The sequence below is a fragment of the Physeter macrocephalus genome, chromosome 9 (assembly GCF_002837175.3).
Source record: "Physeter macrocephalus isolate SW-GA chromosome 9, ASM283717v5, whole genome shotgun sequence".
Lineage (NCBI taxonomy): Eukaryota > Metazoa > Chordata > Mammalia > Artiodactyla > Physeteridae > Physeter > Physeter macrocephalus.
In genome coordinates, this window is record NC_041222.1 from 99,090,826 (window position 1) to 99,113,821 (window position 22,996).

Sequence of the window (22,996 nt, forward strand, 5' to 3'; positions counted from 1 at the left end):
ACTGTATAGCACAGGGAACTATATTCAATATCCTGTGAAAAAACACACTGGAAAAGAATATGAAAAATGTATATGTATAACTGAGTCACTTTGCTGTACAGCAGTAACTAACACAACACTGTAATTCAACTATACTTCAATAAAAAATAGATTAAAAAACACTTGATAACCTTGTAAATGTTCATTCCATCTAAACAATAAAGAGGAAACGATCTGCTTTAATGCAGATTTAGATATATATGTATAATTACATAAAACTGCTATAAAAATCCCAGTTTGCAAAACAAAAAACTCCAGTCAAAATTTCTTATGCATTACAGATTCAACTTCCAAAGACTTACCAGCTACATAAAACTGACAGGTATCCTGAAATTTTAATTACTTATGAGTAAAAATAAAAATAAAATTAGTCTTGCCATCCTTTTCTCCCTCACAGTGACTGCATTCTGCTGACATCTGAAATCTTGACAGTTATCTATCTTTTTTACTTAGGAATATTTTAAAATTTTATTAGCGATTTCCCTGGTGGCGCAGTGGTTAAGAATCCGCCTGCCAATGCAGGGGACACGGGTTCGAGCCCTGGTCTGGGAAGATCCCACATGCCGTGGAACAACTAAGCCCGTGCGCCACAACTACTGAGCCTGCACTCTAGAGCCTGTGAGCCGCAACTACTGAAGCCCACGTGCCTAGAGCCCGTGCTCTGCAACAAGAGAAGCCACTACAATGCGAAGCACGCACACCACAATGAAGAGTAGCCCCCGCTCGCCGAAACTAGAGAAAGCCTGCTCACAGCAACGAAGACCCAACACAGCCAAAAATAATAATAATAATAACTTTATTAAAGTTTTTGATATACAAATTTATAATCAAATAATTCCACCTTGTAGACAGTAACCAGATATTTTGTCAAAGGTTTCTTGCTTGTTTCAGATCATTTTTTTAATTTTTTTGAAATATTTTTGATTTACAATGTTGTGTTAGTAGTTTCAGATGCACAGCAAAGTGATTCAGTTATACATCTATAAATATATATATATTATTTTTAATATATACTCTTTTCCTGCCTTTTCTGTCCCCTTTAAATATCCTGGTAGACACAGGAACATCACATAACCCACCCTATGGAGAACAGACCTATCCTGGGAGTCTCACGCCCAGAGGAGCTCCTTCTTGAAAGGCAGAGCAAAGACCAAGAGAGCCATCAGAACTAGCTCTCCTCAGGCAGTGGAAACTGTAGGCCGAAGCCCCTCCAATAATCAGTTAAACTATGGTTTAACTATAGTTAAAATCACATCTAACCTTATCTTCTCTGAATATACTCTTGCAAGACCTTCAGAGTCTCTCCCAGTTCTACACCATTTTATGAGACATATGCTAAGGACTTTCCACTCTCTTCTTAGGGCAACAGGACAATATACATGATGTTTTTCAATCTAAAAGTACTGCTTGGGGCTTCCCTGGTGGCGCAGTGGTTGCGTGTCCGCCTGCCGATGCAGGGGAACCAGGTTCGCGCCCCGGTCTGGGAGGATCCCACATGCCGCGGAGCGGCTGGGCCCGTGGGCCATGGCCGCTGGGCCTGCGCGTCCGGAGCCTGTGCTCCGCAACGGGAGGCCCGCATACCACAAAAAATAAAATAAAATAAAACAAAATAAAATAAAAGTACTGCTTGAGCACCTGTGAGCCTAACCCTCTGCTAGATCCTAACACATACCTATACTCTATACCTATAAATCCTTTGAACTATAAGGATAATTAGTTAGGATCCAATTCCTAACCCAAAGGGATCTAAAAAACAGTTGGAGAGACGAGACAGGTATTTGCAACTAGAGAATAAAGAGATGCGTGTGTCCTGGCTACACATACTGTTCTTCTACCTGGACGGCTGCCCAACCAAACTGGTCCAGGAATCCCCCACCCTCATTATGACTGCTGGGAATCTCTCTCCATCCTGCCTACCTCCCTTTCTATCTCACCAAGCAAAAGCAAAACAGTTCCTCATCTCCACCCATATCTTGCTTTAACTGTTCTATTACTCCAGTGATGTAAGGTGAGGACCCTATAATGATGAGACAGAGTAAGCTGAAGTGGAGAGAGGAAGGAAAAAAGGTTCCCTCCTTGCTTTCGGGGTGGGAGGTTGGGGGGAGGTAAGGGATGGATGGACAGAAAGACAAAACTGGGAGAGGGAGAGCCTTCAGGAACCTGTAGCACAGCATCTGCTTTTCCAGGTTGTCCGCCCCAAAGAGAAGCAGGTAGGATTATTTCATCCCCCTCTCATCTCCAAGGAACCCCAGTTTTCTTCTCTACAACTGCTCATTCTCTCACCCCTCTAGCATCTGAATCTTGTCTGAAAGTCCCCCCCACCAAAATCTCAAATCACACCAAAATTCCATCTCAGTTCTTCAAATCCTCTCCCCACTGTTTATGCAACAAACTCTCTCTACCAAGATCAAGAGAACAATCAGAAAGGCTTAGAACCAGGGAATCCCTGGCCCCCAATCCCAAAAGGTAAAGGGTTAAATTTCTTGGCATTCTAAGTTAGAACTCCAAATTCACAGAATTACATGCCTAAATGTCTTAGTTAAATAATGTTATACACCAGAAATACCACGGATTCAATAAACTTTTGCAGGGACCTACTGTTGATTTACATGATATTGCTTACAAGGGGAAAAATGATTATGTTCTAAAATTTTGGTGAATACCTTAGACAATTCTGATTAACCTGGGCTAACACATTACCCTTTAGTATCAGAGATTCTCAAACTTTTTGGAATCAGGACTCCTTTACACTCTTAAACAACTGAGGACCCTAAAGAGCTTCTTTTTACATGGGTTATAGCCTACAGAAATTTTTTTTGCATTAGAAAATAAAGCTGAGAAACATATTTAAGTTTAAAATGTGTTATTAATTCATTTAAAATAGCAAGATTTATTACATGTTAACATAAATAACATTTAAGAAAAAATAACACTATCTCAAAAGTATTTATATTTATATAAATATAAATATATATTTACTGAAGAGTAGCATTGTTTTACATTTTTGCAAATCAATAATAATGTGTTACGCTGAATACTTGATAATTTATAAAGTCATATCAACAATTATAGAAGTCACATGGCTAAACTTAATAAACTAAAGAAAAACTGAGAACATACCATCTTCACAGTGCAGAAGTTAAGGGTTTCAAAAAGAAATGTGAGCCCCAAACCCAGGGCCAAGGTCAGGAAAGGACATGTTTTGTGACCGAAACCGTTAAGGACTAACACCAAGGGTTGGATGGAAAGGTCCACAGGGACCAGGCAAATAACATAAATGAGGGTGTCCACCAGCTGGGGAACTGAAGAGCTCATGACCTTGTCAAAGGAGGCAGAAAGCCCAGTGATGCCAGATTTTCAGGTTGTTTAGGAAAAACTGCAAATCTGAATTTTCATATGAAACCCCCATATGTTTAAACATTGAAACTAAAGGCCAAACAAACATCTATGGGTAAATGTAGCCTACAGCACCCCAGTTTGCAACATCTATATATCACAAATTGTTTAATCTTCAGGAAATTCTTCCCAAGGAAATTTATCCTACAGTATGGTCCTAATATTAGATCACCAGGAAACAGCACACTTAAAATATCATCAATGAATAGCATTGGAACAGAAGGCTGTTGTCAAAACAAGAAAAGCAAAACAAAAGCTATGGTGCCAAGAGAGTAAACAAGAGACCGGATCCACTGGACAAGAATCTTTCTAGAAAACCACGCCCTATATGGTGGACTGGATGGAAATGGCTCATCAGGCCCTACCACTGTCTTGAGAAATACTCTGCAACCAGGGACTTCCCTGGTGGTCCAGCGGTTAAGACTCCAAGCTCCCAATGCAAGGGGCCTGGGTACAATCCCTGGCCAGGTAACTGGATCCTGCATGCGGCAACTAAGAGCCTGCATGCCACAACTAAAAGATCCCACACGCCGCAACGAAGATCCTGCGTGCAGCAACTAAGGCCCGACGCAGCCAAATAAATAATAAATAAATAAATAAATAAATGCTTTAAAAAAATAATAAAATCCAACTCCCAGACTCACAAATCACCTTTCCAACTACTAATTGGGGCAAATATGAGAACGGGGGGAGCTTTGGAGAACAAGCACTAACAGAACAGTTATAATCAATCAAGAGACATTTACAGAGCACCTTCTACCTGCAAAGCACTGTATGAGGCACGAAGAATAAGAAGAGGTCCCGGATTTCAAGTAAGCACAGTCTCAAAGGGGAGCGGGACTCAAAACACATACGATAAAGCTAGACAGTACAAGCATTAGAAAACAGGGAGGGATGAACACATAAAAGATGGCACCCAGGCAGTGACATTTCTTAATCAGTAGAAATAATAAAGGCTCCAAATTCAAGAGACAGACTACAGAAAGTAGAAGCAGCCTTGAAGGAAGGCTCCAGAAACCAGTTAGGAGGCTAAATATAAGGTAATTATGGTACTAACTAGGGTAACATCAGAGAGGATAGAAAGCAATGTCAGGATAAAAATATTCACAAGAAAAATCAAGATTTGGCAGCTGACTAAATAAGCATAGTACCTCCTCTGTAATAAATTCACTTATTAACCCATCAACACAACGAATGATCTCATTTCTTCAACAACCAAGGAACCAATAAATTAAAAGACATATAACCCAATCACCATGGGTAGACCATATATGGATGCTCTTCAAAACAAACTCTGTGGAAAAAACTTCATGAAACAATTGGACATGTGAACACTGACTGAAACTTTGATGCTGCTGCATAACTACTGTTAATTTTTAAGGTGCGATAATGGTATTTTGGTTATGTTAAAAATAATAAAGATATATTAAAATACTTGTGGGTAAAATGGGATTTACTTCAAAATAATGTGGGAAAAAGGAAAGAGTTGAAGATGTGGATAGGACGGTATTAGCCATGGGTGAATGGCTTTGAGGGCTGAGCAACAGGCAGCCCCAGCCTATTATACTATTCTGTCTACTTTGGCATATCTTTTAATTCTCCATAACAAAGAGTTTTTTTTAAATTAAATGGCAAATACAACTTCTACCTACTCCATGATCTTTTGTAAATTCTACTTGTTTTCCTAAAAGTGGAACAAAAGCATTACTGATCTGTTTCATTTATGGGTCAAAACGTGAAGGTAAAGATTATTATTACTCTTAATTATTACCCATTCTATAGAATTTTTTATTTAATATAAGTATATATAAATTAGGTTTGATAAAAGTGAAACAAAAGTGAAATTCACCATCACACAAGATAGTTCTTTAATGAATTCTAAGGAGGTAGGATAAAGGGCTCCAGAACTCTACACTATTAACTTGCGTAAGAAATCATTTTTCATTTTTAGCTAAATATCACTCTCATAAGAAAATGCACAATGCTCAAAATTAAACAATAGAATCATTTCAAGTCTGAGCTTGCAAAAATCTAGCCTTACAAAGTCCACAAGAGAATAATTCAACTTCCCTTTCTACTTTTCTGTTTTGCTTTGTTTTTTGTTTTACTAGTATGTTTATAGATACTGTGTGCTAAAAATAATTTCACCACAATTTAATGGAACTAAGTATTAATAAAGATTATCCTAACTCTTAGCTTGGTACTTGGCAAAGGGTTGATGTTCAGCTGCTGAATGGATCAGAAAGATTCCTAAGATATTGTGATACAGCAACTTTTTGGGTGGAATCGTTTCTCATGTCACATTTCCTCATGTGTGTGGGTTTTTGGTTAGTTTTTTTTGGCTGCGCCATGCAGCATGTGGGATCTTAGCTCCCCGACCAGGGATCGAACCTGTACCTCCTGCATTGAGAGCTGGGAGCATGAAGTCTTAACTACTGGACCACCAGGGAAGTCCTGCTACCTCCATCTTTAAAACGTAAGTCTAGATCCTTATTCAACATTTTGTTTATATTAGCAACAACTCCTAAACTGGAGATCGAGACAAAGAGCCCTAAAAAAAAAGTACTGCCAAACAAACAACAAAGACAAATTTTAAAAACATCAATAGTGGGACTTGGTAGTTTTACCTAAACTTTATTCGTAATTAGATCTCTTATCTAGTATATCATATGGTATCTGATAATTTTATGGTGAATCCAGAATTCTGGGGAAATTCAAAACATTTAATTCGTATTAGCTATAACTTAATCTAGTAACTAGCCACACATACACATAACCCTGCATCCTCATTATATCAAATGTTAGTATCCAAGCAGTATTTCAAGCACAGTGATAAAGACTCTCTTTTCTTGAATTAAGAAAAACAGCTTATTCCTTCTTATTGCTGTACCAATAAAAGCATAAACAAGACAGATACATACCCAATGACAATGCTAAGATTTCATAAATTCTACTAGAACAGTCTAATTTTTGTTCAGACAGGTTTACTAATCAGCTATCAAACAGTTCATTTTAGCAACCTACTAGCTTTTGCTGGTAAAACTTTGAAAAATCTGTATTTATTGCTATTTGATTATGTGCTACTATTAACCATGAAATAACATGAATTCAACCACACATATTTTATTACCTTTTTAGCTTTTAAGAGTCTTCCCGATTCATTTTCCCAGCTACATTCAAAAGTAGTAAATGGTTTGTACACTCAATGGCCACAGTACTTTTTAAAAAGACGGGGAGGAATCCGCTAAACTATCAGAGTACATAGGACACTGTTCTCCCCACTTTACTCTGACATAATCAGGGCAGACAGGCTCCCCGAGGAAGAGCCCCTTTATGAAATTAAAACATCCCACGTACTATTCTCCAGAGGAGTAAATTCTATTTGGGCAGAATTATTAGCCTCACTCAAGTCATTTCACAGCAGAGAGAACAAACAGATCTATTGTATATACCATAATTACACTTTGCATGACTTCCTTCAATTAAAATCTTTACTTAAAGTAGCATCCATATAGCAGTACAGAAATTTAAAAAGTCATTATCTAATATGACCTAATGATGCCTTCTCCTAACAAGGAATTAGTCTGAAAATGACTTCATATATTTCAAAGCAATTATTGGCATTAGGCCCTCCCCTCAGCAGTATTACACAATACGTTTGCAAGAGAAATGTACGTACATGGGTCAACATCACTTAATTCTGCATCTCTCTGATATATATATATATATATTCTGCATATATTCATTCATCTACCAAGAACAGAGTACTCTGAACCTCCAAACAAGGACTGGATATACTTTGCTCATATTAGAACTCATTAATTACCTAATGATCTTGACTAAGATCTGATGTCTGGTAAACAATTAGAAGGAATAAAAAGAGTTTTAATGACCTTTCTGACAAGTGCTGGTTAAGATCAACATCTCAGACATTCTTTGCACTAGACTGGCAGTTATAACCCTCACACTATCAATTTATTATTAGGTTAAACATAACCAAACAGGAAGGAGTGGAAAGCCCCATAGTTTTACAAGAAAACAAGAAAAATATCTGCATATTTGTGTCACCTACAACTAACTCCATCCATGTTGGAGAGTCTCTCCCACATGTACTAAAGAACAGGCCATTTCACAAAATACCACAGAAATCAGTGTTCAGGTTCATTACGATTTTGAAGTCTAACTCTCCAAATGTTTTCTACTTCAGAAAATTCTGGTCTTAAAAAAAAATCTTACACTTGGGGAATTCCCTGGTGATCCAGTGGTTGGGACTCAGCGCTTTCATTGCTGTGGGTGCGGGTTCGATCCCGGGTCAGGGAACTGGGATCCCACCGGACACACGGCCAAATAATAAGAGTAATAATAATAATAATAATAATAAAATCTTACACTTGGTGGGGCAGGGTAATAAAGAATTATAAGAGAAACTCTAAGTTAGTATATTAACGTTTGTAGTGTTAATTATACACATTCATACACATACATACATACACACACACACACACACACACACACACACACACACACACACACACGATAGAAAACAGAGGGATAAAGAAGAAAATGGATTAACTGACCAAGGGATTCTCAGTACAATTTATACTAAGAACTTCTTTCCCTTTCAGGTTTCAGTTCTGTTGTTTAAAGCAGCACCTCTGAACAGGCATAGCCCACTGATCCACATTCTCTCAGACTTGGAGGTACAGTAAAACAATTTTCACTGCAACACTTGTTTGGAATTCACTGCAAACAATAGATGAGAAGGGAAAAAAAGCTTTTTTTTAATTTTGGTTTTTTAAGAGGAAAAAAGGAGGAACAGCGTATTTGATAAAATATGAACAATTAGCTTTCCGCCCCAACATAAACTTGTGATATTATTTTTGGCTCCTCAATATAATTTTTTTTGCCTTTAGAAATCAGGCATTAGGGACTTCCCTGGTGGTGCAGTGGTTAAGAATCCGCCTGCCAATGCAGGGGACACGGGTTCGATCCCTGCTCTGGGAAGATCTCACATGCCGCAGAGCAACTAAGCCCGTGCGCCACAACTACTGAGCCTGAACTCTAGAGCTCGCGAGCCACAACTACTGAGCCCACATGTCACAATTACTGAAGCCCGCGCGCCTAGAGCCTATGCTCTACAAGAAAGAGAAGCCACCACAATGAGAAGCCTGCACACCACAACGAAGAGTAGCCCCCGCTCGCCGCAACTAGAGAAAGCCCACACACAGCAACGAAGACCTAACACAGCCAAAAATAAATAAAATAAATAAATTTATTTTTTAAAAAAATCAGGCATTATACTTTAGTAGTCAGTCTTTTTTGAGTCACATCTCCCTCTGACCCCTTACCAGAAAAAGGCATTTGTGGACACATAATATTGTGCAAACAATTTCCAAACACACATAGTGAAAATGTAAAGAAACAGAAAGATAAAAAACCAAATTCTGGAAAAGTTGTTAACTGTGGTGGAGAAGAAAGGCATTAAAATTGGAGGCTGTTCACAACAGGCTTTAACTGTACTGGTAATGATTTATTGAACTGAGTGACAGGTGCATAAGTGTTTTATTCTTTAAACCTTTTTAGACACTATATTTTTTAAAACTTTGCTCAATTTTTTAAAACCTTACAAGAAGTACCACTCAACAGAAAAGTATACTAGAACCTGAGGTTCCAAATCAGTAGCCAAGAGCTGAATCTGGCCAAGACCAGTTTTGTTTGGACAGCACAGTGTTTTATTTTGTTTTTTAATTGTAATCTGAATGCCTTCGGGCAGGGTATACACTCTCCAATTAGCCAGAGTCACCACCATTTTCCTAACAGTAAACGAGCGTTCTTTAAAAGCCAAAGAAACTGGAATCCTCATACACTGCTGGTGGAAATGTAAATCGGTGCAGTCGCTTTGGAAAACAGTCTGACAATTCCTCAAAATGTTAAGCACAGAGGTACCAAATGACCCAGAAAGTCCACTCCTGGACATCTATCTAAGAGAAATGGAAACATATGTCCACAGAAAGACCTGTATACAGATGTTCACAGCAGCATTATTCATAATAGCCAAAAAGTGGAAACAACCCAAATATCCATCAACTGATGAATGGATAAACAAAATAGAATATGATGAAATATTATTCCACCATAAAAAGGAATAAGTACCAATAAATGCTATAACACAGATAAACCTCAAAAACATTATGCTAAGTAAGAAGAAGCCAGTCACAGAAGACCACAAATTGTATTTCATTTACATGAAATGTCCAGAATAGGTAAATCTCAAACCTAGAGACAGAACATAGATTAACATGTGAAAAAGATGTCATAAAATTAGATAATTGTGCTGGTAAATATAATAAAAACCATTGAACTGTTCATTTTAAAGGTGTGAATTATATGATATGCTTATTATATCTCAATAAAGTAGTTTAAAAATAAACCAAAGACATCCATTCAGTCTAACTTTGGCTCCCAAATTGTGGTCTGAGGACTCCTGAGGGTTTCCTAGAGCTACTCAGTGGGTCTTCAGGTCAAAACTATTTTCATAAAATATTAAGACAGTTGCCTTCTTCACTGTGTTGATATTTGCATCGATGGTGCAAAAACAACGGTGGATAAAACTGCTGGCACCTTCGGCACAGTGACGCCAAAGCGTATTAGTTACTGATAGTCAATGCATTCTTTATCTCCACACACGCACAGCAAAAACAGACAAACTTTACTGTATGAGCTGTGGGCCAAACTAGTCACTCTTTTTAATAGAACAGCCTTTCTCCTAGAAACAACTGTCAGTTCCTATCGGAAAATGCATTCCAATTTCCAAACTCACAGAAACATAACTCTCATAACACAACTGTTTCATAAAGTGGAGGCTGCCACTCTCCATGAGAAATCACACCTCACTCCCTTTGAAAACATTTTAAGTATCTCAATTCTTTAGCCAGAGGGAGCAGCAAAGGCCTGTCTGGTGGGTAGAGGAGGGAATAAGGCAAAAGGCAGAAGATAAAACTTGGCCTAAGAAACTATTTTGTCCTATCATGGTGATAAGCACTAGCATTAACATTTTCTTATAAGATAAAATTTTAATGTTTTAAGACATAATTCAAACAAAATAAGGCTTAAAGATTTATTTAGCTATTTAAAAAGGGACTGTTCTACATCATGGTATTATTGTAACTAGTGATAAAAGGGACATAAAGGGCTCCTGAATGCGAAGAATCACACACTGAGAATTACACTTGTAAAAATCTACTAAGAATAGATAATGAATTAGTCACTTATTAGCCCTAAAAGATGATTTGTAAATATGGTGCTGAAGATTTGGGAAAGCCCATGGACCAGTCTAGAAAACTAAATTGGTTTAGTGCAAAAGGGTAATTCCAAAAAGACATTTAATGTACTACTAGTATAAGCAGTATGGCTCTGCAAGAGAAAACAAAGAGATCAAATCTGTCAATGTGTACCTAGTACTATACATAGAAGAAAAAGACCGAACTGGTGGATACAAGTATTTCAGCCCCTAGGGTGTTTGAGTACAGTGCTGTGGAATAGAAAGAGTCTGTCCTTAATCTTCTCCATATTTAATAAAACGTTCCTTTGTTCTTACCCTATATTCACAATGTTTTAACCTGGTTTCTCAAGTTGGCTGGTACTAGGGAGAAGCCCGGATGACAGGGATTAATATTTTGTTCAATGTAAACTTAAAATTAAGGGGCTATCTCTCTAACACATGGCATGTTAGTCCCTAAGAGCTCCACCAACTTTGGGCAAACTAGATAAAATAAAGTTTCTGACTTTGCAAAGCTGAAATTTTTCTAGAACTAGGTAATTTCTTGATAGGTATGTATACTCAAGTACTGAATATATTTTGGTTTAAAAAAATTTTACGGGGCTTCCCTGGTGGCGCAGTGGTTAAAAATCCGCCTGCCGATGCAGGGGACATGGGTTCGAGCCCTGGTCCAGGAAGATCCCACATGCCGCAGAGCAGCTAAGCCCATGTGCCGCCAAGTACTGAGCCTGTGCTCTAGACCCCGCAAGCCACAGCGACTGAAGCCCGTGTGCCACAACTACTGAAGCCCGTACGCCTAAACAAGAGAAGCCACTGCAATGAGAGGCCCATGCACCGCAACGAAGAGTAGCCCCTGCTCGCCGCAACTGGAGAAAGCCCTCGCGCAGCAACGAAGACCCAACGCGGTCAAAAATAATAAATAAACAAAAAAAATTTTTTTTTAATTTTACTTCCTTTATGAAGTTATAGCCCACAAACATACCATGGACTACAACTTGAATACAGGCCATAATAACAGTAACAGTAAGAGTCAAAGGAATAGCTAACTTTTATATAAGGTTAACTATACACCAGGCACTGCCACTTTACATATTTTAACTCACTTAATCCTCATAACAACCTATAGGCAGGTACTATTATAATCTCCACTTTACTGAGGCAGAGGACAATTACGTAACTTGCTCCATATCACACATGTTAAGTAGCAAAGCTGAGATTCAGTCCAGGATGTCTGACTCCAAAGTCAGCATTTCTTAATCTCGTTAGCCATGTACAATCAATTTTCTGAATTTTAAGCATCTTACTTTTCAAAACAGTTTTGAAATTCCACATATATAGCACAGCAAAAATGTTTCACAAATTCCCATGATTAAGCTGTTAAGCTGAAAATGGTCTTCCTCCTCATTTAACCATGACTTTTATTAGCTTTAATAAGCATAAACATCAAAACATGAAATCTTCAGAAGTTAATGCAAAATTAATCAGAAAAATATACAAACTATTGTTATAAAATGTATACATGTTCACTTTCAAAGTATACTAACTTAGGTTTTAAGTATACATACAAAACTAGTCATAGTTTTAGATTAACAGGATTGGATACTATTCTAAAAACAAGGATATTGTAGCTTTTAAAAGGAAAACATTAATTTGAGCCTTTCTGACTAGTGATTTAGACTGACCAAATCACTTTTTTTAATGTTAGTTTCAAATCCCTGGCTCTCTGCTATTGGGTTGGCCAAAAAGGTTTATTCAGTTTTTTCCGTAAGACGGCTCTAATAGCACTTAGTTGTATTTTAACTTCATTCGAAACAATTTTGTTAGACTGTATTGTGACAGCTGTCATATCAGTGTGCATTTAAAAAAAGACATTAAAATTGGTGAATTTTTGTGTAGCCATTTTAATATTGAAGATGGAAGGAAAGCAGCAACATTTTTGGCATATTATACTTTATTATTTCAAAAAAGGTAAAAACACAACTGAAATGCCAAAAAAGATTTGTACAGTGAATGGAGAAGGTGCTGTGACTGATCAAACGTGTCAAAAGTGGTTTGCGAGGATTCGTGCTGGAGAATCCTTGCTGGACGATGCTCTGTCGTCGGGTAGACCAGTTGAAGTTGACAGCGATCAAACTGAGACATTAATTGAGAACAATCAGCGTTATACCACGCGGGAGATAGCCGACATACTAAAAATATCCAAATCAAGCGTTGAAAATCATTCACACCATCTTGGTTATGTTAATTGCTTTGATGTTTGGGTTCCACATAAGTTAAGCAAGAAAACCTTCTTGACCGTATTTCCACATGCGATTCCCTACTTAAACATACTGAAAACGTTCCATTTTTAAAACAAATTGTGACGGGTGATGAAAAGTGGATACTGTACAATAATGGGGAATGGAAGAGATCGTGGGGCAAGTGAAATGAACCACCGCCAGCCACACCAAAGGCCGGTCTTTATCCAAAGAAGGTGATGGTGTGTATATGGTGGGACTGGAAGGGAGGCCTCTATTATGAGCTCCTTCTGGAAAACCAAACGATTAATTCCAACAAGTACTGCTCCCAAGTAGACCAACTGAAAGCAGCACTCAATGAAAAGCGTCCGGAATTAGTCAACAGAAAACACGTAATCTTCCATCAGGATAACGCAAGACTGCATGTTTCTTTGATGACCAGGCAAAAACTGTTAAAGCTTGGCTGGGAGGTTCTGATTCAACTGCCGTATTCACCAGACACTGCATCTTCGGATTTCCATTTATTTGTCTTCACAAAATTCTCTTAACGGAAAAAATGTCAATTCCCTGGAGGACTGTAAAAGGCACCTGGAACAGTTCTTTGTTCAAAAAGATAAAAAGTTTTGAGAAGATGGAAATATGAAGTTGCCTGAAAAATGGCAAAAGGTAGTGGAACAAAAGGGTGACTACGTTGTTCAATAAGTTTCTTGGTGAAAATGAAAAATATGTCTTTTCTTTTTACTTAAAAACTGAAGGCACTTTTTGGCTAACCCAATACAAGTATACCTCTTATAAAACCATAACTTGTGGTATGGATTAGTCATTCTACAAACTAGACGGTAATTAACCTTTGCACTTTCCCTATTTTTTTTTTCTTTTTTTTGCGGTACGCGGGCCTCTCACTGTTGTGGCCTCTCCCGTTGCGGAGCACAGGCTCCGGACGCGCAGGCCCACCGGCCATGGCTCACGGGCCCAGCCGCTCCGCGGCATGTGGGATCTTCCCAGACCGGGGCACGAACCCGTGTCCCCTGCATCAGCAGGCGGATTCTCAACCACTGCGCCACCAGGGAAGCCCTATTTTTTTTTTCTTTTAATGGAGTCAACATATACCACTGAACTGCTACATCCCAAAATTTCTGTTTTCCCTTTTCACCTTGATATTACATTAAAAGAAAAAGTGCTTCTCACGAGGTGGTCTTTTGTCATACTAGTAATGTTCTTGTTTTTAATCTGGGCGCCAGTTATAGGACTGTTCAACTTATGAAAATTCATTAAGCTATATATACTTTTCTGTATGTATAGTATGTACTTCAATAAAGAGTTGTTTTTTTAAGAAGCTGTCCTTCTGAACTTTACTTCACCAAAAGCCATTACATACCAACCTTATTGACAGTTGTCATTTCTAAAAGTTTTTTTTTTATCAGACGGTACTCTATAGCACTGAGTTAATATTCAATCTCTATTTTCAGCACACGTAAAAAGAGTCATCCAGGCTTCCCTGGTGGCGCAGTGGTTGAGAGTCCGCCTGCCGATGCAGGGGACACGGGTTCGTGCCCCGGTCCGGGAAGATCCCACATGCTGCAGAGCGGCTAGGCCCGTGAGCCATGGCCGCTGGGCCTGCACATCCGGAGCCTGTGCTCCGCAACGGGAGAGGCCACAACAGTGAGAGGCCTGCGTACCGAAAAAAAAAAAAAAAAAAAAAAGTCATCCAAGATACTCTATGGAACCAAAAAGTGCTATTGAATTCTTTCACAAATCCCTAAGATTTAAAGGTCTCTAAAGGAAAGAAAACATTTTTTTAAAAAGCTTCTATGTGCTCATTTTATTCTCACAATTACCTCATCAGGTAGACATTACACACTTGTGGATGGAGCCACAACAATACATCTCCCACCCCAAATGCTTTCCTGATGTGACACTAACTTTCCTCCACTCAAAGATGATGGGTCTGTTTCCCCTTCTTGAAACTGTGTAGAGCTTTATACCAGCCTTGAGCAAGAAAATGTGACAGAAATGACACTGTGTGACTTCCAAGGTTAGAATATCAAAGGCAATACTTCTTCCACCTGGCTTTCTCGTGCTCTCAGGACGCTTGCCTTTGGAACCTGCCACCAGACTGTGAGTAGGTATTCTGCCCGCAGCCCCAGAGACATCTCCAGCCAACAGATGGCATCAACTGCCAGACCCGGGTGAGCCTTCGAGTCTTCCCGGTAGGCCCCAGACAGCATGGAGCAGAGCAAGCTGTTCCCGCTGCGCCCTGTCTGAATTCCTGACCCACAAAAACCAGGAAGTAAATACATGATTACTGTCGTTTTAAACCACTAAGCTTTTGAGGTAATTTGTTACACAGCAACAGAAAATGAAAACACTTTACAAATAAAACACACAGGTAGATAACCATGCCAGCAAGTGGCAGAGCCAGAATTTGAATCCGTCAGCCTGTATAAAAAGCCCACATTCTTTCTACCAGAGGGTATTGCCTCCAGGTTTGTTCAGAGTCGCCCACATTGCCAAAGAAAGCCATAGTCTTCAGACTGGAAGCTCTAAGAGCAATAAACAGCCCCCCAATTAATGTTTTCAATTAACACTCAGGACAATAGGTCATTCAGTTAGTAGGCTCAAAATCCCAGCACCTTTCTTGACACATCTATACCCTTCCGACCCTAATAATGGCATATCCCAGAGATGCTTAAGAAATATCTCTACATCAATAACAATAAACCTGAACATTTACAGAACACTTTACAAAGCACTTTAACAATCACTAATTTGATCTCATAGAGGTGTGAGACAGGTAAGGCAGGAATCATACAGATAAGGCTCAAAAAAGTTAAAAATATATACTCCAATAAAAAATAATTTTTAAAAAATCAACTATACTCCAATAAAAATTAATTTTAAAAAAAGTTAAAAATAACTAACTACAATAACATAAGTAGGGATTCTATTTCAGATTTTCTGACTCCAAGGCCAGTGCTCTTTTCAATGCAATTCAACTTGAAAGAACCTTTATGGGGTACCTTCCGGGTATATTTCCATATACAGCACTGCTCTACAAGTACTCTGAATCACCTACTTTGTGCAAAGCATCATGGCAGGCACCATGTGTTCTCCACTTCCAGGATCAGCACAAAAACATCTCTGATAGGGGCTTCCCTGGTGGCGCAGTGGTTGAGAGTCCGCCTGCCGATGCAGGGGACACGGGTTCGTGCCCCGGTCCGGGAAGATCCCACATGCCACGGAGCGGCTGGGCCCGTGAGCCATGGCCGCTGAGCCTGTGCGTCCGGAGCCTGTGCTCCGCAACGGGAGAGGCCACAGGAGTGAGAGGCCCGCGTACCGCAAAAAAAAAAAAAAAAAAAAAATCTATTGTTAAGCTACAATTAATAATTCAAAACAATATATAATAATTAAATTAGGTAGTACAGATTATAGCTCATGGGGTCTTAAAAGAGAGGAATCGGGCTTCCCTGGTGGCACAGTGGTTGCGCGTCCGCCTGCCGATGCAGGGGAGCCGGGTTCGCGCCCCGGTCTGGGAGGATCCCATATGCCGCGGAGCGGCTGGGCCCGTGAGCCATGGCCGCTGGGCCTGTGCGTCCGGAGCCTGTGCTCCGCAACGGGAGAGGCCGCAGCGGGGGGAGGCCTGCATACCACAAAAAAAAAAAAAAAAAAAGAGAGGAATCACTAAGGGCTGCAAGAATGTCTTCAGGAAGAAAACAGCACTTGAAATGGGCTCTAAGGGACAGATAGGATGAGAATTGGCAGAACTAAAAACAACACACACTGAGGAACAATCTAAAAGCCTTCCCTTTTACCCAACTTCTTCCCGTTCACATCTTACCTAAGCCTCCAGCCAGTACCACCTCCTCAAGGAGCCTTCCTCAGTTACTTCACAATCTAACCGACGCTCTCTTCTCGGACCTTCCAATACCATTACTGCCTACAACATGCATTCTGGCACGCAGTCATTCCGTATTACAGACCTCGTCTATCTGGCAGCAATATGTCTCCACATAGTAAGCATTCAATATGTGTTCAGCTGAACTCAGTTCAGCAGCCATTGTTGCTTTCTGCCATTTAAAAATCCATTGATCGTAACACTGGTTCTTAACTTACCGGGCATCTCCTTTGGAAAGATTGGTATTTACAGGACTGAGAATAACCTTGTTTGCATCTACATCCACCACACATTTGGTATGCAAGTCAATTTCTGCAGATTAAAAAAAAGAAAAAAAAATTAGTCATTTTTGAAGTAATTTATGTCAGAAAAAGCTTTTGACAAAAAATCCAACATTCCTTCATGATAAAAACACTCAACAAACTAGAAATAGAAGGGAACTTCCTCAACCTGATAAAGGGCATCTAAAAAACCTGCAGCTAACATCACACTTAACAGTGAAAGACTAAATGGCTTACCCTCTGGCATCAGAAATAAGACAAGGATGTCTACTACTGCAACTTCCTTTCAAAATTGGACTAGAATTTCTGGTCAGGGCAGTTAGGCAAGAAAAACTAATAAAAGGCATCCAGATTGGAAAGAAAAAATAAAACTACCTTTATTTGCACATTATATGATCTTATATATAGAAAATCTTAAAGAATCCACTAAAAACTACTAGAATAAACAACTTCTGCAAAGTTGTAGGATACAAGATCAATATACAAAAATCAGCTGTGTTTCTATACACCAGCAATGAAAAATCCAGAAATGAAGTTAATAAAACAATTTCATTTATAATAGCATCAAAAAGATTCAAATACTTAGGTATAAATTTAAAAGAAGTGCAAAATATATACACTGAAAATTCCAAGACATTGTTGAAAGAAATTAAACATTTAAACAAATAGAAAAACAACTTATGTTCATGAATTGAAAGACTTAATTCTATTAGGATAGCAATACTCCCTCAATTGGTCTATAAAAATTCAAGGCAATCCCTATTAAAATCCAAGTTAACTTTTTTTCAAAAGTTAACAAGCTGATCCTAAAATCTATATGGAAATACACAAGACCTAGAAGAGCCAAAAAATCTTGAAGAACAAAATACAAAGATGACAACTCAACAATTTCAAACTTACTAAACAATTACAGTAATTGTGGTACTAATATAAGGATAGAAGGATAGACATATAGATCAATGGAACAGAGAGCACAGAATTATACTCTCATATTTATGGCCAAATGATTTTGACGACAGTGCCAAGAAATTCAATGGAGAAAGTATAGCCTTTTCAACAAATAGTGCTGGGACAACCTCATCAAAATGAAAATTTTTGTTCTTCAAAGGACACCATCAAGAGAGTAAAGAGACAATCCATGCCAAAAAACAAACAACCCAATCAAAAAATGGGCAGAAGACCTAAACAGACATTTCTCCAAAGAAGACATACAGATGGCCAAGAGGCAAATGAAAAGATGCTCAACATTGCTAATGATTAGAGGAACGCAAATCAAAACTACAATGAGATATTACCTCACACCAGTCAAAACGGCCATCATCAAAAAATCTACAAACATGCTGGAGAGGGTGTGGAGAAAAGAGAATCCTCTTACACTGTTGGCGGGAATGTAAACTGATACAGCCACTACGGACAGCAGTATGGAGGTTCCTTAAAAAAACTAAAAATAGGAGACTTCCCAACGGTCCAGTGGTTAAGACTCCGTGTTTCCACTGCAGGGGGAGCAGGTTTGATCCCTGGTCAGGGAACTAAGATTCCACGTGCCATGCAGTCAAAAAAAGAAAAAAAAAGTAAAGACTAAAAATAGAGCTACCATATGATCCAGCAATCCCACTCCTGGGCATATATCTGGAGAAAAACGTGGTTCGAAAGGATACATGCACACCAATGTTCACTGCAGCACTGTTTACAACAGCCAAGACATGGAAGCAACCTAAATGTCCATCAACAGATGAATGCATAAAGAAGATGTGGTACATATATACACTGGAATATTATTCAGCCATTAAAAAGAATGAAATAATGCCATTTGCAGCAACATGGATGTAGTTGGAGATTATCATACTAAGTGAAGTCAGACAGAAAAAGACAAATAGCATATGATATCTCTTATATGCAGAATCTAAAAAAATGATACAAATGAACTTATCCACGGAACAGAAACAGACTCACAGACTTAGAGAATGAATTTATGGTTGCCGGGGGAATGGGGGTGGAGGGATAGGTTAGGAGTTTGGGATTGACAAGTACAAGCTGTTATATTTAAATCAGATAACCAACAAGGACCTACTGTAAAAAAAAAAAAAAATACATAATTTTTTTAAAAAGAGAAAAAAAAGAATTCTTGGGGAAAAAACAATCCACAAAATTGACAAAATATTTGTGAATCATGTATCAAATAAGGAACTTGCATCAGAAAATATAAAGAACTCCTACAACTCAATAATTTAAAAAAATTCAATTTTAAAATGGGCAAAGAACTTGAACAGACATCTCTCCAAAAAAGATACAGAAATGGCCAATGAGCACAAGATGCTCAACATCATGAGACAATGGGGAAATGCAAATCAAATCCACAATGAGATACCACTTCACACCCACTAGCATAACTCTAACCAAAAAGATGACAACTTAAACTAATATAATATTGTAAGTCAATTATATTTCAATTAAAAAAGAAAAAATAATAAAGTGTAAATTGGCTCATGTAAAAAAAAAAAGACAGGTAAGTATAGGTGAGGACATGGAAAAATTGGAACCTTCATACATTACTGGTGGGAAAGTAAAATGGTGCAGTCACTTTGGAAAATAGTCTGGCAGTTCTTCAATGGTTAAATACAGAATTAGTATATGACCCAGAAATTCCCACTCCTAGCCATACACCCAAAAGAAATCTATGTCCATACAAAAGTTTGCACATGAATGTTCATAGCAGTATTATTTGGCTACTCATAATAGCTAAAAAGTTGAAACAACCCAAATGTCCATCAACTAATGAACAGATAAATGTGGTATATCCATAAAATGGAACACTATTTGGCAATTAAAAGGAATAAGGTACTGACACATACTACAACATAGATGAAGCTTGTGCTAAGTAAAAGAAGCCAGTACAAAGGACCACATATTGTATGACTTTACTTATTTCTAATGTTCTGAACAGGAAAACAGAGACAGAAAATAGACTAGTTATTGCCCAGAACTGAGAAGTGACTGCTAGTGGGCATAGATTTCTATTGGGGGTGATGAAGATGTACTAAAATTGTGCTGATTGTTTTCACAACTGCATGAGCACAATAGAACAACTGAATTGGGGACTCCCCTGGTGGCGCAGTGGTTAAGAATCTGCCTGCCAATGCAGGAGACACGGTTTGAGCCCAGGTCCGGGAAGATCCCACATGCCGTGGAGCAACTAAGCCCGTGCGCCACAACTACTGAGCCTGCGCTCTAGAGCCCACGAGCCACAACTACTGAAGCCCACGTGCCACAACTACTGAAGTCCGCGTGCCTACAGCCACTGCTCTGCAACAAAGAGAAGGCACCGCAATGAGAAGCCCGCGCACCGCAACAAAGAGTAGCCCCCACTCCCGCAACTAGAGAAAGCCCACATGCAGCAACGAAGATCCAACACAGCCAATAAATAAATAAATAAATAATTTTTTTTTAAGTTTAAAAAATAAAAAACCACTGAATTGGTTGAATTATATCATACGTGAACTATATCTCAATAAAGAGAAACATGGCCACATCATGTTTATGTTCTTATATTCTTCAAAATTTCTGACCCAAAGTATGAAACTGTTTCTGTTTGCCTTATCTCTATTACCCAAAGATATGCTCTAAGGAAAGAAACTGCACTACACTGGAGTCATTTTGTATTTCCCTAAGAACCTTGGCCAAATGTCAATGTCAAACTCATTATAACTTTAGAGTATCTGCACTGCCAGGAAAGACGATTTCTTTTTTGTTTCCTTTAACTTACATAATTGAGACAAATGCAAACAAAAACAAAAATTTCCCTCCCCGTGCCTACCACAACTCAACCTTTCTCACATCAGTTATTCTACATTTGTTCTCAAAGATATAATCTAGAAGTACCAAAAATTTAGTGGTCTTTCTTTCAGCCAATACATTTTTCAGGCAAAGAGAAACTGAAAACATCAGAGATATGTTTAACCCAGGTGTGGAAGACTAACCTGGAAAGGCAGATGTTTCACTGTGCTCAACTAGTATGAAAGCCTATTTCTAATACTTTGTGTTTAAATCCACTCTATACTACCACAGAAACTGATTCACTTTGTTATAAAGCAGAAACTAACACACCATTGTAAAGCAATTATACTCCAATAAAGATGTTTAAAAAATAAAAAAAGAAAAGAAAAAATAAAAACACTTCACACCCTAAAAAAAAAGTTTGCAATCATCGTACTTTGTTAATACTACCCCTTAACGACCTCTGACCATATTGTATTGGCTGACCCTATGCAGTCAAACCTATATTATACACAAATGCTTTATCAAGGCTCCAGAAATTGTAATGACTCAGAATCTCCATCTCACCACCCACCACAAAGTTAGATATTAGTTTCTTGCAAGAACCTTAGGTCTGAGCAAAGGAGCTGCATGTATAGTTCTGCACGCAGAAGTACTCATCTAGAATGCATGCCTGCAAAGCTGTAAATCAAATATCTTCCCCGCCCCCACTAGAGTTTTGCCTTCATTTCAGATGATCTGGAATTGAAAAAGGATTCAAACGTTTTCTTTCAATATTTGTAGGCTTTTTCCCTATACTCTCCACAGCTCCTCCATCCTGCCCCTCATGACTTCATTAGACACACTAACAGTTTGAAAGCATGAAATGGCATGATTCAGAGCCAATCCCTGGAAAATCCTATATAATTCAAAGAATCACCTAATAACTAATATATCCAACCTAAACTCATTTTGTCCTAAAGAGTACAACACTTACAAATGTCCCTACATTTAACACCCAGTGGAGGTGGCCTTCAAAATGTAAACAATTATCTTCACTTCTTTATTAGCTCAGTTTTTATTACCAAACAAAATTCCCACCCCAACGCTGTTAAAAGGCTTTTCACAAGACTGTTTAGAATATGGGTGGAACATCTAGGACACACACTCAAGCAAATAAGAGCAGTGAGATTTGAGGAGAGTTTAAGGGTCAGATATATGAAAAGCATTTTATCACTAAATGCCACCAATGCTTGAATGAAATTATACTGCTACAAAATTCTAAATATGACACTTTCTCCATGGAAAACTTCTTGCTCTATACTGCTTAGAAAGAAAAGCTATCATTAAATATTAATTGACTAAATAGCAATACCAAATTTAGGCCTTAAATTTAAGGCGAATTTAAAAAAGAAAAAAAATTTTTTAACACCTACCAAAAATCCAAAACATAAACATGTTCCTCTTAGTTTGGAACAATACTTAGATTAAAAAGATAAATACCCAGCTGCTATGCACTACTTTTGCAAAAACAGCATTAAAGTACACCCATGTTCACAGCAGTATTCACAATAGCTAAAAGGTGGAAGCAACCCAACTTTCCATCAATGGATGAACGGATAAACAGAATGTGGTATATATATTCAATGGAAGATTATTCAACCTTAAAAAAAGAATGAAATTCTGCTAAAACATGGATGAACCTTGAAGACATTATGCTAAGTAAAATGAACCAGTCCCAAAGGATAAGTTTTGTAGGATTCCACTTACAGGAGACACCTAGAGTAGTCAAACTCATAGAGATAAAAAGTATAATGGTAGTTGCCAGGGGCTGGGCTAAACGAGTTAGTATCTCATGGGCATGGAGTTTCAGTTCTGCAACATAAAAAAGGTCTAGAGTTGGATGGTGGTGATGGTTGTACAACAATGTGAACGTACCTAACGCCACTGAGCTGTACCCTTAAAAATGTTTTAAGATGGTAAATTTTATGTTATATCTGTCTTACCACAATAAAAAATAGCACTAGGCCTTCCCTGGTGGCGCAGTGGTTGAGAGTCCGCCTGCCGATGCAGGGGACACGGGTTCGTGCCCCGGTCCGGGAAGATCCCACATGCC

The 22,996-nt window shown here is 38.4% G+C and overlaps 1 protein-coding gene across 3 annotated transcripts in view; it reads right to left on the reverse strand.

Moving 5' to 3' along the window:
- Positions 1 to 22,996, reverse strand: part of KIF13B (kinesin family member 13B) — a 200,266-nt gene that overhangs the window by 164,651 nt on the left and 12,619 nt on the right. For all 3 annotated transcript variants that reach the window (XM_028494229.2, XM_028494228.2, XM_028494227.2), the window contains exon 2: positions 17,065 to 17,158. In XM_028494229.2, the coding sequence (XP_028350030.1) occupies positions 17,065 to 17,158 (94 nt within the window). The remainder of the gene's footprint in view (positions 1 to 17,064; positions 17,159 to 22,996) is intronic.